Source organism: Myxine glutinosa, chromosome 14, assembly GCF_964187855.1.
Source record: "Myxine glutinosa chromosome 14, kmMyxGlut1.1, whole genome shotgun sequence".
In the NCBI taxonomy this organism is placed as follows: domain Eukaryota; kingdom Metazoa; phylum Chordata; class Myxini; order Myxiniformes; family Myxinidae; genus Myxine; species Myxine glutinosa.
In genome coordinates, this window is record NC_136274.1 from 38,231,027 (window position 1) to 38,249,597 (window position 18,571).

General features: G+C 45.5%; 1 protein-coding gene across 1 annotated transcript in view; it reads right to left on the reverse strand.

Moving 5' to 3' along the window:
- The window catches only part of LOC144888767 (C1GALT1-specific chaperone 1-like), a 38,979-nt gene extending 22,374 nt beyond the window's left edge, over window positions 1–16,605 (reverse strand). Inside the window, exon 1 of the mRNA XM_078767960.1 lies at window positions 16,595–16,605. Coding sequence (XP_078624086.1) covers window positions 16,595–16,605 — 11 coding nt within the window. The remainder of the gene's footprint in view (window positions 1–16,594) is intronic.
- Between the last annotated feature and the right edge of the window lie 1,966 nt (window positions 16,606–18,571).

Genomic DNA, 18,571 nt, shown 5'->3' on the forward strand with positions numbered 1-18,571 from the left:
CGAGCAGACTGGTGCTTACTTTCTTTATGTGTGCTTTGGCAAATGGCTGCAGATCTCTGCGTAGCCGGGGTTACGATTTCTGTTTGTGAGACAGAGCAATTTGTTTGGTCACCAGTCCGCTCAGCTACTGGAGGGGGGACCGGTGGGGCTTCGCGTTCAGGCTCAAAAATGGCCGCATTGTTCGGATCAATGTCGGCTTTATTCTCAGAGCTTGGGAAATCAGTAACATCTTCTTTACCACTTTGGCGTTCGATATTTTCGTTTGCTGTAAACGTTTTGCCCTCTTTTGCAGAGACAGTGTCTCTGCCCAAGACAGCCTTCTTTATCGCACCATCGGGGCTATTTGTTAGTGGTGCTTTCCGTTTTTTGGTCAGTATGACAAGTTCTTCATTCATGGGTTCGTCAGCAGTACTAGCATCACCAAGTGCCATCTCACTGGGTTTGGGTAGCACCGGGGCGTCGGGAAGCACGGTCGGGGCGTCGGGAAGCACAGTCGTGGCGTCGGGAAGCACAGTCGGGGCTTCGGGAAGCACGGTTGGGGCTTCGGGTAGCACGGTTGGGGCTTCGGGAAGCGTAGTCGGGACCTCGGGAAGCACATTTGGGACATCAGGAAGCACAGTCGGGGCGTCGGGAAGCACGGTCGGGGCTTCAGGTAGCACGGTTTGAGCGCCAGGAAGCACGGTTTGAGCGTCGGGGAGCACGGTTTGAGCGTCGGGGAGCACGGTCGAGGCGTGAGGAAGCACGGTCGAGGCGTGGGGAAGCACGGTCGAGGCGTGAGGAAGCACGGTCGAGGCGTGAGGAAGCACGGTCGAGGCATGAGGAAGCACGGTCGGGGCGTTTTCTTTTTTACAGCCCACATTGGTGTGTCCCAATTTGCCGCACTTCGTACAAGATGCTTTGGGACAAAACCTTTTAACGTGTCCGAAGGCTCCACAAAGGAAGCACGTTAAGGTGCCTGACGAAGCGTACATTTGATATTGACGATCATTTACCGAAATTTTAAACGAGATGTTTAGTCCTGTATCGTCGCCGCGATCAGGAAGCACCATGAATACTTGTCTCCGGAAACTCATAACATGTTTCATTCGTTCATCCCGACATCCCAGGGGAATCATCGAGATTCGGGAAACAACAGTTCCATACCGGGTCAGAACAGCCATTAATTTATCATCTGTGATAAACGGAGCGACATTTGAAATAATAACTTTAATCGCCGGTGTGTCCATCGGGGAAACCATGACGAACTGCCCACCTTTCAATGACAGACCGGCACTAACAACATCATGCACGAACTTCTCGTCCGACACGAAAACAACAAACTTTTGGTTCATCCGCGACGCGGCGCGGACATTTTCATCGCCGATAACATTCCCTACAGCTAGGATAATGTCCTCGGTAGGAACACCTTCGGGAGGGACACACACGAAAGCATGCTTCCTTGTTAGGGTTTCAAACCCTTCCTGCCGTGCACGAACACTCGCCATAACGGCGATGTCTCACCTTTCCACCTTGACCAGGCGGAAAGGACACAAAATAAATAAAGTCGAAATGAAATAATGAATAATAAAGTTCATACGACGCGAATAAGGTAAACAGCACCGACGGAGCAGGTAAACTGAACCGAACGGGTCTGCTCTCACCTTTGGGCTCTTCTCTCACTCTCTCTGTCTCAAGGGAGGGAAAGGGGCACAGGTGGTAAAGAAGGACACGGCAAAGGCGCGATAGGAAAGGAAGGAATGGGGGGGGGGGGTGGACAACACAACACAAGCACGGAGCTACAGCACACGAACACCAGTGCACGCCATCTTGCCACGCCCAACACACGAACGGCCAGCAGGGGGCGCGAGAGAGAGAGAGAGAGAGAGAGAGAGAGAGAGAGAGAGAGAGAGAGAGAGAGAGAGAGAGAGAGACAGAGAGAGAGACTTTTCTTCCCCTTTATTACAAGGAAAACAAGTTTTACATGGTGAAAGATGTTTGTACAGGCATCAAAAAGAAATAACCAGGAAGGAAAGGGGTAACAGAGAAGCAATACTTTAGATTTATAAATTGATTGTTAAAACACCACCAACCATACCACATAAGGATTGTTTCACACACCACCGATTTTTAAATAAAGCAGGATCTTGAGTTTCAAACTCAAAAAGAACACGCGATGTAACCAATGCTTTAAAAACAGTTAAAACGTCATCAGCTAAAACGTCAGTGTTCTGCAGTTTTCGTTTCCTCGATAAATAAATGGCAAGTTTTGCCTCAGAACACAGAAAGTTTGCTAAAAGACATTCATTTTTACATTGATACAAAACATTAAAACCAAATATGAAAACACAATGTGTAAAAGTCAAACCGAGCCCCCGGATCACACGTGACAGGATTTTAAAAAACGAGGCCAACCTTGAACATTCAATGAAAATGTGAAAAATGGTCTCTGGGGTGTCGCAAAAGGGGCACAATTCCGAGTTTTCAGGACATATACGGTGGGACAGGATGTTGCAAGGCAGGATATGGTGCGCTAACCGCCATTGTAGATCACCCGAGCGCTTGACAGTAGGTTCTTTGTACATCACCTGCCAGTTTATTGTTGTGAAACGGTTAGCTTGGAGCAGCGCTCGCCAATGAGCTTGTGGCTCTGCAGGTTTGCCAGGAAAAAGAGTGAGAACACATAGATTGTACACTGAGGATTTCTCCATCTGGTTAAAGAGCCTAAAACTTTGAAATAAAATTAAAAGATTTGGGAAAGGACATTGGGATCGATGGAGGGCATCTTCTATGTCTGGGTCCCATTTTAACCCGGTTTGCTTAAAGGTCCGTAAAATCACAGAGAAAATTCTGCCAATGACTCTGATGGACCTCACACTGGTGGCCACGGCAATGTCAGCAGCTGGCTTCCATCTATGTACAAGGGGGTTCCTGAGGTGTTTTACTCTGGTAACGCCGACATCAATAAACTTTTGCATGAAAGATCTGTCACTACAGACCCCATCAAAAAAAGAATTTAAAAATATTGGTTCATTTAAAAACATCTGAAGGGAGTAAGCACTGGTGTCGCGGCGAAAAGAAACAGCCTGCCACGCTTCCAGCATGCTTCGGTAGAACAACGGGACCGATGTCATATCCACGCGCTTCGCGTCGAGAAGAAAAAGCTCGTCACCATAGCCAAGTTTCCCAGCTTGCCTAAGCAAACAATGGGCAAAGGCTTTCCATGGGACGTCGGAGTATAGAAGCCTTCGTACTGAAAGGAGGCGAAAAGCCATCACTTTGCTCGTCACATCTATTAGCCCCTGTCCACCTTCTGCAGTCGGCAGGCTTAGTATTCCTGGCCGGAGCCAGTGCTTTCCCCCCCAGAAAAAATCTACAAAAGAGCTTTGAAGTTTTTTAAGGATAAAACCTGGGGCCTGCAGTGCTTTAAAAACATGCCAGAGCATTGATGCCGCGAGATTATTAATGACCAGAGTACGACCCCGGAAGGAAAGCTGCCTCAATAGTCCCCTCCATTTTATCAACCGCTGCTCGGTTTTGGTAATCAGCGACTCCCAGTTTTTTGAAATAAAATCTTGAGTTCCAAGAAAGACACCGAGGTAGTGTATTCCTTCATTGGTCCATACAAGGTGCCCTGGTAGGGTTGGAGGGGGAGTTTCATTCCGTGGACCTAAGTAAAAAGCTTTGCTCTTTTCCCAATTAACTTTAGTTGAGCTTGCCAGGCTAAATTCCTCGACAGACTCAACCAGAGCGCGAACATCGTCATCGGAGTACACAATTGCACAGAGGTCATCCGCATAAGCAATGGTCTTTACGGGATTTTCTGACGGCAGAGGATAAAACCCTTGTAGCCGTGTGCGTAAACGATGTAGTAAAGGTTCAATTGATAGGGAGTATAGAAGGCCAGACAGGGGGCACCCTTGACGAATACCCCTGGTAACAGGGAAAGGCTGACTTAAGATGTTATTAACTTTGAGCAAGCTAAAAATATTATTATACAATATTTTGATATAACAAATAAAATTTTCCTTAAAACCAAACCCCCGTAAAACTGCAAAGAGATAAGAGTGATCAATCGTGTCGAAAGCTTTTTCTTGGTCTAAAAACACCAGACCAACATTTCTATGTTCAGCAATACAAATGTCAATCATGTCACGTACAATAAAAATGCTATCGTGTATTGTCCTTTTAGGGATGCAATAGGATTGATCGGGGTGTACAATCTCCCCAATCAGAGGTTTGAGGCGGTTGGCAAGAACTTTTGAAAAAATCTTGTAGTCCGTGCAGAGGAGCGAAATGGGACGCCAATTTTTAAGCTGCTGGAGGTCTCCTTTCTTAGGTATGAGAGCAAGTATAGCCCTGCGACAGCTGATTGGTAACAAGCCTGTTCGTAGGCTATCAACTAAGAGGTCAAGCAACTCAGGTCCCAACAAATCCCAGAAGGTTTTGTAGAACTCTGCAGGGATTCCATCAAGTCCAGAAGCTTTACCTGTGGGCAAAGTTTGCAACGCAGTAAAGAGTTCGTCAAGAGTCACTTCCTTGTCAAGTTGTTGACATGCAGGTTCGGACAAGGTGGGCAAAGAAGTGGTTAAGGAACGAATCATGTCTTCTTTAGTGTTTCTGGCGCAATACAAGTCAGAGAAGTATTGTTTTGTCAAGCTTCTAATGTCTTTTGGATCGTGCGTTGTTCGGCCTCCTGGTGCCTGCAGCGAAGTTATTTGCTGGTTTCTCTTTTTTCGTGCTTCCAAAGCAAAGAAAAACTTGGAAGGAGTATCAATAAAGCTGTAGTTCTCCATTCGTAGCCTTATTAGAGCCCCTCTGGCTTGTTTTGCACAGAGTTGAGCAAGGAGTGCTTTCTTCGTTGCTATTAAAGAACTAGTCCTTTCGGCACTGGGAGCTGGGAGGCTTGACTGGAGAGACAATATTTCTTTGGCAATTAGAGATTGCAGCGCAGATTCGTTCTTTGTACAAAAGGAGCTATATTGCTGGCAAAAGGTCCTAATATGGGTTTTCGCATTGTCCCACCATTGTATGAGGCAGGAGTAGGAAGGCTTCCGTAGTAGTAAAGCTTCCCAAAAGGCTCGGAAGGCGACCGGAAAAGCGTCATCTTGCAGAAGACTCACATTGAAGGTCCAATGGGCAGTGCCACGATTTCGAGCCGGGGAGAGTATATGAAGAACAACCATGTGATGGTCCGAAAAACCACTTGGGGTGGCGTCGACATGGTCTATGACGTTTAAAGAGTCATTATTGATGTAAAATCTGTCTAGCCTTGCAAGAGATAGCCGGCCATTTGCACATCGGCACCACGTGTATTGCCGTGCAGATGGGTTCTGGAGTCTCCATACATCCATAAGGGAGAATTTGGACAATGCTCTCTTTAAGGGTGTTGTACTTGATGGGTGGGGCTCTTCTCCATTACGATCAAGGGTGGGATACAGTGTGCAATTAAAGTCCCCACACAGACAAACAAGGCCATCAAAATCAAGGTGTGTGAGGGACATTTCTAACTGTGTGAAAAAAGCTAATCTTTCTGTGCTCGTACTGGGTGAATATACATTTATGAAAGTGTGTTTATAACCATTATAAAAGAAATTAACTGAAACTAAATGCCCTTTAGTAATCTCCTTAAAAGTGACATTTTCAGGACAGAAAGAAGGATTTAAATAAATAGCCACTCCAGCACTAGGACAGGTCAAGCTACTAAAGAACCACTGTCCTTTCATGATGCGAGTCCATTCGCTCATGCACGAAGAGCTACATCTTGTTTCTTGCAAAAGAACAACATCGAAATGTTTTTGCTCGACAAGCAACTTTACCTGAGCTTTACGCAGGGGTGAACGTCCCCCATTTATATTTAAAGTTACAACAGAGAAGGTCATGGTGTAGGCAGGGAAGGTTTATCATGTAAAGGGAAGTTAGGGTGTGCTTGTAGCTCTTTCCGAGCTTTCAATACACACTTTCTAAGGCGAAAAACTTGCGACTCAGTCACACCAAGTTGTTCAGCCTTAAGGAGGAGACGTCTTGAGGAGTTTATAAAGCCAGACAGGTTCGGGAAGAAGGTTATAATTTTAACCTTTTTCTTTCGAAAGGTGTCCTGGAGAAACTTTAGAATTTCCGTGGGTGATAAATCATCATCACCCTCCAGTTCCTTGGCTATTGCTGGGTCATTCCAGACCTCGCTACTAGCACTAGAGGCAAGCGACGAGGCCCCATCTGAGTCGTAATCTGGAAAGTCTTCATTTTTTCCCCCACACACCGAAACCGATGCTCTCATAACGGGAAAATCGTCTTCTACTAAAGGTGCAGCTGTTTCCACAGCGGGAGTTTTAAAAACCGTAACAGGGATTAACGCTTTTATATCAGAGGCTTTGCACTCTCCTTCTGGAGCTGCTGCTTCTTCTTCCTCCATTACCTCAGACACTTCATCGTCAGCAGGGCGCGGGACGAGAGCAGGTTTGTGGTTCTTGACTTTAGTTTCAGTAACCGGGGGGGTTACCACAACATCTTGGGGCATTGCGCTTGGTCCTTGTTCATGAGAGGAATGAACGGAAACGTCTTCTTCCATTTCAGCAAACACACTGAACCTATTCTGCAGCAGAAGACCAGCTGCAGGAGCTTCTGTTTCTAAAAAAGAAACATTACGTTCGTTCGACGGCGCTATCTTTTTCGAAACGCTCGCCTGTATGTCCTCATTACCGCTTCCTCTTTTATAACTCCTCCTGGAGGACACGGTAGTAAAACCCGCGTCATCAGCCGGTGAATTATCGATTTCCGCGCTCGAATGTGAAGGCTGATCTGCCGTCCCAGACGCGCCATTGTCATTGCGAAGATCGACATTTGGTTCTGTCCGTCTAGATGTGCCACTAGGATCGGCATTTGCTCCTGACTGTCTAGATGTGCCACCGGATACACACTTCGGACAAGCACCTTTTAAATGTCCGAAGGCACCACACGTGAAACACGTCATTGTCTCTGTTGCGATGTACATTCGATAATTTCGATTTTCAACGACCAACGTAGCTGAAGCATTGAGCGATTGAGCATTGTTTTTTAACACCATGTAACAGTGCCGCCGGAAGGACATGATATGGCGGACTGTAGAATCCGAACGCAAACGGAAGGGAATCATGGAGATTTTTGACACCACGGTGCCAAACTGTGTTAAAACGGACAAAATCTGTTCGTTTTTAACAAAAGGCGGTAAATTAGATAAAGTGATTTTCACCGCCGGTGAGTCCAACATACTAACATTAACGAAAATATCTGGCGGTAAGGACAAACCAGTTTCAACCGCCTGAGCGACATAGCGCTCCTCGGAAAGAAAAACAACAACTCGTTGGTTCATCTTTGAAGCTGCTAACACATTTTCAAAACCAACGAGTTCACCCAAGCCCATCACGACGTCATCGACCCGAACCCCGTCGGGTGGGCTAACTATTACCCCATTTTTACGAGTAAGTGACTCGTAAATGCTGTTCTGCAAACGACTGTTTGCCATAGCGATAAATGAACCAAAACTAAGGAAATATTTGAAAAAAACAAAACAAAATAGAACCTATCGCAAGCAAAGCCTGCAGGCGAAGGTAAAATGAAAAGAAATAGAATAAGGGAGCCGATAAACGGCGATAGTGAAGAACACGGCAAGCAGAGCACAGGCCCGAAGAACACAAGGTTCTTTAGGACTCGCACCAAACTCACCATGCGCGCTCTCTTTCTCTCTCCTGTCTCAACAAAGAAGGAAAAACACGGGGAAAACTTCACAAACACGTACAAGGACACAGAGGGAGTGAAAAGGGGGACGGGAAAGGCAACAACACAACACAGTACTCACAGCTCCTCACACACAGCAGCCATGATTGCCACACCCACGCACGACTCACCAACGACCAGCAGGGGGAGAGAGAGAGAGAGAGAGAGAGAGAGAGAGAGAGAGAGAGAGAGAGAGAGAGAGAGAGAGAGAGAGAGAGAGAGAGAGAGAGAGAGAGAGAGAGAGAGAGAGAGACAGAGAGAGAGAGAGAGAGAGAGAGAGAGAGAGAGAGAGAGAGAGAGAGAGAAAGAAAGAAGAGGTTTTTGCCTTTTATAGGTATAGCCGTGTCGATAAATATACATACTGTAGATATACAGTGACTCGATTAGAAATCGACGATTTATGTGACTTTGACCTCAAAAACAACAAGTACATAATATATATTCAAAGTGCACCACCCCCATGCGAAATAAATAAATAACATATCTTCCAGCACGCGGCATTGCTGGGGCGCCTTCAGCACCCGGTGATGCCGCTGTGCAGCACAAAGAGACGGTATTGGGAGGGAGAGGTGTCCAATAAATAATTGCGTAATTAAAATAAATAAATATCGTAAAATAATTAATTTCTTAATGAATTGGCTATTAGCATACCTACACCACCAGGTTTTTTCATCTGAACCTCTAACTTTAGGAAAATTAATTAAATAACTGATTAATTGAAAAAAAAAATGCATCGATTAATTGATTAGTCAATAAATCAAAAATATCTTTTATAGCCAAATCACTTTTTTTTTTCTTTTTTTTTTTGTATACTGAATCGAGGCTCGTGAAAGAGCTAACATTTATTTCACAAACAAATCAACCAGACAAACAAAATATACAAAAAGAGGGAGCGGAAGACAAGATGGGGACAGAAGGGGAAGCACACAACCACAACATTGGAGAGCAGGGAGAAGTGTGGGAGGGAGAGGGCTTGGGGGGAGGAGGCGTGGGAAGGGGGGGGGGGGATTTGGTCACTGTTGTGTCCGAATATCAGTTTCCTAGCTCAAAAGGTGCCTGAGCTATTGCCCAGATGAGGAAGAAAATAAATACGTACTTAATAAATCGATAATAAATAAGTAATTAATGTATTAAATGATTAATCAAAAAATAAGAAGTACCGTTTTTGCCAAAACACGTGCTCACTATTTTGCTCAAATTTCAGCTTCCTAGCTCAAAGGATGGCTGAGATATCGCCCGAACAAAGAAGAAAGCAAGAAAACAAACAAGAAAGAAAGAAAGAAACCGGAGTGAAAACTGAGTACTCCCTTTCAGCTCGCATCATCGCCGGGCACCCTTAGGTGCCTGGCGATGACGTCATGCAGTGCCTGGGGATGGAATTGGAAAGGAGCGGTGTACAATAGGCTTTCAGCTTGTCACTACCTCTACCAGGAGGTGAAGTTTCATGAAGGTCGTAGTAAAGATGTGACCTGTAGGCAATTGACATACAAACAAGAAAGACTTTGTGCAGATACTTGTGAAATCCCCAAAACAAATTTGACCTTAAAAATAATTGGTGGTTGAAATCACTGATCAAATATGCAAATCATCTTCAAATTTCAAGTCAGAGATGAAAATTGAGGATTTTAGAAATTCGACCTAAGTTGTTGACCTTTGACCTATGTTGACCTTTTGGCCTATGTTTACTTCAAAATAATTGGTGGTTGAATTCAATGACCAAATATGCAAATACTGTTCATATTTCCATTCATTCAGATGAAAATTGAGGATTTTAGAAAATTGACTTAACTTGTTGACCTTTGGCCTATTTTGACCCTTTGGCCTATGTTGACTTCAAAATAATTGGGGGTTGAATTCAATGACCTGACATGCAAATACTCTTCAAATTTCAAGTCAATCAGATAAAAATTGAGGATTTTAGAAATTTGACCTAAGTTGTTGACCTTTGGCCTATGTTGACGCTTTGGCCTACGTTGACACTTTGGCCTATGTTGACCTCAAAATAATTGGGGGTTGAATTCAATGACCTGACATGCAAATCCTCTTCAAATTTTAAGTCAATCACATAAAAATTGAGGATTTTAGAAATTTGACCTAAGTTGTTGAACTTTGGCTTATGTTGACCTTTTGACCTCAAAATCAATAGGCTTCTTGGTTATGACCAAGTCTACTATTTGGTGTAGTTTAGTGAAGATCGGTTTAAAATTGTGACCTGTACAAACAGACAAACGACGATTGACATAACACACACGACCAACCAATATACTGTACTTGCGAATGACAGCCACGACCACATTGTTGTTACCGTCAGTGGATAGTGGAGGTCCTCCATGACAGCACATCAGGGTGTGATGGAGATGGCTGGATAGTGCTGATTCCTGCATTAAAAGCCACATAAACACGAGGACATTGCGAGTTGCAGACTATCCTAAAATGAATCTGTTGCTCCCACGGCCTTGTGGGAAATCCTTTGTTAGAGCCAGACTGAAGTTCACCCTGAGAGGAAACTACAGTGGGGTCCTACTTTGCTGATAGTGTGACCAACTTCTAAACATCATTCTGTAAGCTGTAACCCCTGCAGCTAAGCTTACTCTCAATGTAGACCTCGGAATTGGGTCAGAGTGCCCACGATAACCCACCTATAAATTGACACCAGACAACGTGAGATCTTTACTGTCCACTATACTAAATGTTATACAGACACGTCTGCAACTTAACGTCCAAAACCTGTTGATATCATTTTCTCAAAAAAGATTCTTCCTTTGCATGCAACAAGCAATGCTGAGACAGAGGCTCTCATGCTGGACAAGTTGCAATCTCTATACTTTTTCGTGAGCTTTACAATAAAGTCATCTTGTAGAGGACACTCCGACCTTACCGTTAATTCAGAGTAGACACAACATGAGGCAACAGTTATGAGTTATAGGCTGACTCAGTTGTTTAGTTAGCCTGGGTGGTCATTGCACTTCACTGGTCGGTCATTGCTCACCAAAGCTTGGCAGCTGGGCGGCTACCTCCTGCCAGCTCAATCGGGTGTGTGGAGCTCATAGTTTTAAATCGACTTGCCTACTCCACTGACTCGGTGCACTCACAAAGCCTGAAGACAAATAGCACCTTCTCTGAAGACCTATATTTATTACCTACTCCACCAAAGGTGGATGGAGGTTATGTCTTCATCCCTGTCTGTCCGTTTGTCCTTTTGTTACTTGCAAAATCGAAGATTTTTCAAGTATATTGGTTGGTCTTGCGTGTTATTCTGTCTATCTGTTTGTTTGTTTGTCTGCATGTCAGTCGTCTACTGGTCACAATTTTCAACCGATCTTCACGAATCTTTACCAAGTTGTAGAGGTCATCACAATTGAGAAGCCTATTGATTTTGAGGTCAAAAGGTCAAAGGTTATTCTGTCTATCTGTTTGTCTGTTTGTTTGTTTGTCTGTATGTCAGTCGTCTAAAGGTCACAATTTTCAACCGATCTTCACGAACCTTCACCAAGTTGTAGAGGTCATCACAATTAAGAAGCCTATTGATTTTGAGGTCAAAAGGTCGAAGGTCAACTCGAGGTCAAATTTCCAAAATCATCAATTTTCATCCGATTGACTTGGAAATTGAACAGTATTTGCACATTGAGTCATTCAATTGGGAAACCAACTATTTTTGAGGTCAAAAGGTCAAAGGTCAACTCTAGGTCAAACTTCTAAAATCATCAATTTTCATCTAAAAATCATCACTTTTCATCCTATTGACCTGAGCTTTGATGAAGATCGTCAATTTTGATCTTTATGAAATGGACAATTTGCTGGATCAATTTAAACCTTTTTCCGGTGGGGGGGGGGGGGGGGGTGGGGGGGTAGATTTTGCAAGTATCGTGCTCTGCATGACGTCTTCTTGTTTGTTTGTGAACAAGATATCTCAAAAAGTTGTGGACGGCTTCGGGCGACATTTGGCAGAGAGGTAGTGTATGTGACCAGGACGAAACTATTCGATTTTGGTTAAGATCCGGATTCGGATCTGGCTAGTAGAATTTTTTAAGTGATTCTTCACCATTAGGAGATAGGGCCAAAAACGATATATAGCAGGATATCTCAAAAAGTTGTGGACGGATTTGGACGAAACGTGGTGGAGCGGTTGGGTATCTGACAAGGACTAATCGATTCGATTTTGGTGAAGATCTGAATATGGATTCGGATATGAGAATTATTAAAATTTTAAAGTGATTCTTCACCATTGGGAGATATGACCATTAACGATACATAGCAGGATATCTCAAAAAGTTATGGATGGATTTGGCCGAAATTCGGTGGACCGGTTGGGTGTGTCACATGGACTAATCGATTCGATTTTGGTGAAGATCTGAATATGGATTCGGCTACAAGAATTATTTAATTTCTAAGTGATTCTTCACCATTGAGAGATCGGGTGAAAAGCGATATTAAACATGATATTTAAAAAAGTTATGGACGAGTTATGAATAAACTTGGTGGATGAGTTGGTTAGGTGACAAGAACAAGCTGATTAGATTTTGGTTTAGGTCCGAATCCAGTTCCGGCCTATCAGTGGGATACAAAACGTAAACTGTTCACCAGGCGGAGGTATGCGCTCTACTGAGTGCTGTTCTAGTTAAGAATGTAACACCTAGAGAAAAGCTCTACATTCTTGGTATCTTCAACACAAGTGTTAGTAGACTATGATTCTAGGCCAACACACCTTGGACCTTGGAAAATTGGAAAATCAATGGAAGTGCACAAAGAGTGCTGGAAATTTTTGCCTCTCATGGGTTTGTATGGTCAACAGATACACGCAGGGCAAATCTACCACATAAAACACAATGTCCGTTTGTTTGTTTGTACAGATGTCTGTCCACCTTAGAGCCCGCATTTTTGTCCTGAGGCCACGCCTTACCCCCGGGCGTGGCCGATCGGCCGAAAGGCGGGGCATGCATTTCAGTTCCCCACCTGGACGCTCGCGCCACCCACTGGTGCACGGAATTATTACCCCTTGTGCCTGCCACACGCGCCCCCCCAGAATTCTCGCGCACCTGAAGGGTGAGCTTGCGGGGAAGCCGGATGACCCGGCCAAAACGCCCCCTGGCGATGCGTGCAGGGCTGGGGAGTAGCGGGACGGCGGGGCTGGGGGGTGCCGGGGGTCTGACCGCTGGGGGGAGGCCTCGGCGCGGAGGCAGAGCTGCTTGCGGGGGGTGGTCCAGATCGAGGTGGGCCGGCTTGAGGCGGTCCATGGAGATACGATCCGGGGCACCGCCGATGTCCACGGTGAAACAAACGACCATTGAAAGGGCTGCCCTCTGAACCGCAGTGAGAGGCAACGCTTCCCGAATGTGCGGATGGGTGTACCGTTGGCGGCAAGCAAAGCGGGGCCCCGGCCCGCGGCTTGCTTGTCGGACGAGGAGGCAGGGAGGGCGCTTACCTGCACTCCCGTGTCGCAAAGAAAACGGCGCCCGGACAAGGTGTCCGTGATGAACAGGAGGCTGCCGGAATGGCCGATGCTCAGGGCCGCAAGTGAGCGCCGGCCCAGTCGTTTCCCGACCCGTCAAAAGAACACGGCGGGCGGCACGTTTTAGCCTTGCGGCCGAACCTGGCATGGTAGTAGCACCAGGTTTGCGGCGGTGGCGGCCGCGTCGGCCGTGCCGGCGGCGGTGGTGGTGGCGGCGGCGGTAGTGGGCGGGGCGCAGCAGCGGCCACGAGGGAAGCCGGGGGCGCTGTAGCCTCTGCACCGGGATCCACTACGGCAGCACCGTACACCGACCGCGTGTCGCAGGCCGCGAAAAACTCGTCGGCCTCTCCGGCCACGGCGCGGGGTTCCGTGATTTTGGAACCGGCCAGCGGGAGGCGCACCTGTATCGGTAGCTGGTGGAGGAAAAGTGCGCGGAACAAGAAATCCGGGCGCTGGTCTCCAAGCAGGGACAGCATGAAATCCATCCGGACGGATGGTCGTGTGTCGCCGAGGGCGGGAAGGTCCAGGAGGTGGTCGGCACGTTCGACCTCCGTGAGCCCGAACGTGGCGAGGAGGAGACGTTTGAGCGCCTCGTACTTGTGGTCGCCCGGCGGGCGCTGAAGGATGGACACGACGCGGGCGGCAGTGCCAGGCCCGAGGGCAGCGACCACGTGGTAGTACCGGGTCTTGTCCGCCGTGATGCCCCGGATTTGGAACTGAGCTTCGGCTTGCACAAACCAAACGTCGGCTTGTGCTTCCCAAAACTCCGGGAGTTTGATTGCGACGGCGTTGGTAGCCATGGCGCGTTCGGGGGTCAGCAACGGCTGAACCAATCGGGGTCACCAGTGTGGTGCTGTGCACACATGACTCGATTGCCAGAGAGGTAGGCCACAACGCGTTGATACAAACAAGAGTCTTTATTAAGAGCTCGCTTATCAGCACTCGGCGGGCTCGAGCTTAGAGCCCGCATATATGTCCCGAGGCCACGCCTTGCCCCCGGGCGTGGCCGATCGGCCGTAAGGCGGGGCATGCATTTCAGTTCCCCGCCTGGATGCTCGCGCCACCCACTGGTGCGCGGAATTATTACCCCTTGTGCCCGCCACAGTTTTAAGGCGAATCTTTCGACACGAATGTGTTTTCACTATGGTCTATTTTTGAGGATAAAACAAACTCGAAAAACATTTTCCATAAAAGAGTAACTAAATCTCTTCTATTGGAATTGTAGACGGTGGCTTGCAAACAGAGCCTCAAGGGCGGTGTACAGAAGCGTTTTTTAAAATAACAATAAATACAAGGCGCCGGGAGGTGAAATTTGCTGCACATGATGTGCAAATTAGCTCTTTCACGAGCCTCGATTCAGTATACAAAAAAAACAAAAAAAAAACAAAAAAAAAACGCATGCAGAGTAAAACGAGGGGTCATTTCCGTCTGCATGACATCTAATAAATGAAGAAGATATATGAAGACCTGACACTAGGCCGAGACTTCAGACTTTAGCACACTCATGAGGCGGCACCGTCGAATAAACTGTTCCAACCCTCTATTTATGACGGGCTTTTCAGTAGTATCAATATAACGTATAATGGCAACACCAAATAGACCAAATCACAAGAAATAAGGATCATCTTGTCCAATGTACTCCAGACTCAGACCTATAATTATCATAGTTCTGATTATGGCACAGATGTGTGAACACGGCTTATACTCATCTGTAAATAGAAACCCACAAAACTTCTCAAGGCTAAAGACCAAAGTCAACTGCACATTGTCATATCCATTATCCAATCAAAACAATCCAGAAAAGTGTCAATAGTTCTTGAGGCATATTAATCAAACTCCCCTTGATGGTTCACCACCAGGTAATGGTTAACTACTCAGACCTATAATCATAGTTGTGTGATTCATTCAAGGGACGTTTTGTACATTGTGCAAGGGACCTTTTAAAGATAAATATCTACACGACAACTGTGTCAATATTTGGGAAAAAGACAGCTCAAAACTGGTTTCAAGCACAGGTGAAAAATACCTCGTCATAGAAATTAAGGGTACAGACCATTTTAATAAAGGACCTGGCGCTGGCAGCAAACGTCCAACTGGAAAAAAAGTAGCTCCATTTAATTGCGGTTTTTCTTCTTCTTTTGAATGCAGCACAATGCTGTGAGTTGCATCATTTCCTGGGGGCGTGGCAATGCCACTGATGCAGAGCCTCTAGGTAATGGTTAGGTATGAATTTGTAATTCATTTAGGGTGCCAGCGATAGCTCGCCTACTCTTCGCCAAGGACACCGTGGGATCTTTAACGTCCATCAACTAAAACCGGCGGAGGGATACCTCGGATACCCCGCACACTGATACCTCGCCCTGTAGTCAGGTTCACTATGCCAATAAATTATATTTCGTTCAAAATCATGGTAGATTAGCAAACCTATACATTTTTGGAAAGGTTATAGCATAAGGAAACTAAAAATCAATGTTTACATTTGGAGAGATACCTGTATGGCGGCCATTTTGGATTTTCAAAATGGCCACTGTAAAATATATATTTTGTTCTATTTCTGCCTCTAATTACCCTAAAAACTTTAAAAATATATACTAAACCTATATTTTCAGGGTCAAGGAATCCAATGAAAGTATCAAATTAGTGCTATGGGGAATGGTAAGACACGAATCAAAGGTTTTGAATTGCAAAATACTGTCTTTATATTCGCGATAAGTTGCATAATCAAATACATGTTATCATTTTGTACAGGCAGTTAATAACATCAAAATGTGTCACAATAATTCATATCACCAAACATACACAGGCAGTCAGCAAAATCATATATACACATGCAGTCAGTATAACTTCACATCTACACAAGCGGTCAATGACAAAATATACACAGGCAGTCAATGGCATCAAACATACACGATTACAGAATATGCCATTTAGAGTTCGTCATCACTGTCCTGTGTGTCGTATCCGACAATATAGTCCGCATCGTTTCCACAGTCCGTTCCACACAAGCAAAGGTCGGTCAAATTGATTGGCAAATCGAATTGGTCGAATGGTCGATCGAATCGAATTCGATGAATCGAATCGAATCGAATCGATCGAATTGGTCGAATGGTTGAATGGTCGATCGAAGCGATTGGTCGAATGGTCGAATGGTCGAATTGGTCGAATGGAATTGGTCGATTGGTCGAATTGGTCGAATTGGTCGAATCGAATTGGTCGGAATTGGCAAATGTAAACATTGATTTTCAGATTTTCCATGTAATAACGTTTCCAAAAATGTATAGGTTTGCTAATCTACCATGATTTTGAACGAAAAAACATAGTGAACCTGACTACTGCCTGCGAAACATCAGGACGACACTTTATAGCTGGGTCGGGATTCTAACCGAGGCCAGATGGCTCACAGGCAAATGTGCATACCTGTCGACCATCCTAGCAGCTCCTCTATTGATGTTTTATTTGAATGTACGTATTACGTAAACGAAATCTTGGTTGACAGGTCGGTAGCCTCTCTGTATTCTCCCCTCTCTCGGCTCTGGCTATTCCCTTTCCTTGTGGATATCAAAACTACAAATGGTAAAGAAATTATTTCCGTTGAAGTTTAACTGAAATGGAGAGAGTACTTACTGTAAATGATCGAAACATAACCTCCATCCACCTTCGGTGGCAGAGGTAATGACATACATAGAGTCAGTACAGCATTATTATTATGACGTCAAAGCAGTCCCGCAGGTTAACGCAAGATTAACAGATCTGATGGCACACCCCTGTAATCCGAATTACATTTATTTAATAAATTCTCTATTCTCTGTGTTACCTCATCAGAAGTAATCAAATAGTCCTTTGTTGGGTGTCGTGGTATTACATGGATATATATATACCATGAAACAGCACGTTAACTATTCTGAAACTTTCTGTGCAAAGCTGTTGTGAAAAGTCCACAGACAAATATATATACAGTCACGTGAAAAAGTAAGTACACCCCATGTAATGTTTTGACTTTTTCAACATATTTCAACATACTGCCAAATACTGCTGCCAAAATATACTGCCACAGTATATACTGCCACAATATACAAAATATACTGCCACACATACTGCTAAAATTTGATTTTCATTTCAACAATATTGTTGTTGACGACGCTTCCGAACCTCCGTGCATGTTTGGCGAACTTTTGGAGCCTAAAATACGAATGTTGGACTTTGCCATTTTTTTGACAATTGCATCCTTCGCGAACCGTTCGCGTGTCCCGTGAAAACCCACCTTTAGCCATGGGTCCGAAGAAGGATAATGCTAGTGTTTCCAAGCGTAATGTGGTTACGATGGACGATAAGGTAAATCTGATTAAAAGGTATGGAAAAGGTGGAAAAGTGTCGGTGATAGCGCATAGACCTTATCGCGAATCGGAACCGCAATGCGTCATGGGATCGGAAAGGGCCAATAGCGCCGCCACAAACTACACCGTGGAATTGCAGCTGGCGCGGTTTTTTAAACCATTGATATTAAAATTAAAGAGTAGCCTATAACCACCGGAAGTTTATGCTGATTCCGAATCTGTGTCTAAAACTTTTCTCCGATGTGTAGTTCTTGAGTTATAAGCGGACATCCAGACAGACACACAGACACTCCTCCTTTATATATAGAGATATATATATATATATATATTGTTGTGGATATGAGAATTGTGTTTTTTTTATTGTGGTAAAATGTCACCCTCCTTCCTCCAGTTGTTGTGTCTAAAGGTCAAAGGGCATCCCTTAGTTAGGTCATATACCATCACGTAGCCAAATCATAGATTTCCTCCTTGTTGGTAGTTATTTCCTTATTGTGTGTATTAGATTAAGGCTGTGTCTTCCATTAATTGACACTCCATTGCACCGAATCCAGACAAGGTAGTATCCCCTTTCAATTTCCCCAGAACCTCCATTGGATTCCCCTTTCCTCAATTGCCAGCTGCATTGAGCGGTTCGCTGAATTCTGCTGCAGCTGTGGGTTGTTGTTTTCGCGGCAAGACTCCATTAGCCACGAGGTCATCTCGGAGCCGAAGGTGGGAGGGGTCGGCCCAGCGCCGGGAACAAGGCGTGGCCTTGCCAACGCCTCCTCTAAGGGCGGGATCGGTGAGCCCTCGCGACCAATCAGGGCCGAGGCGACCTCACCGATGGGCGTGTCCTGGAGGCCTGCGGCTTGATCGCCCGAGGGAGATATAAGCGCGCGCGGAAGCCTTTAGTAGAGTTGCGTCAGAGATACGGCAGATGCATGACCCAGCTGATTTCTGCAGAGAGCCGCCTCAACCAGCCCCGTTTCAACCAGCTGTGTGAAGCCCTGACGGGGCAGCGAGTGACCCTGCCGGTGTGCGGTGTAAAGCCGAATACAAGGAGCTGCCGGCTCCTCGCTTC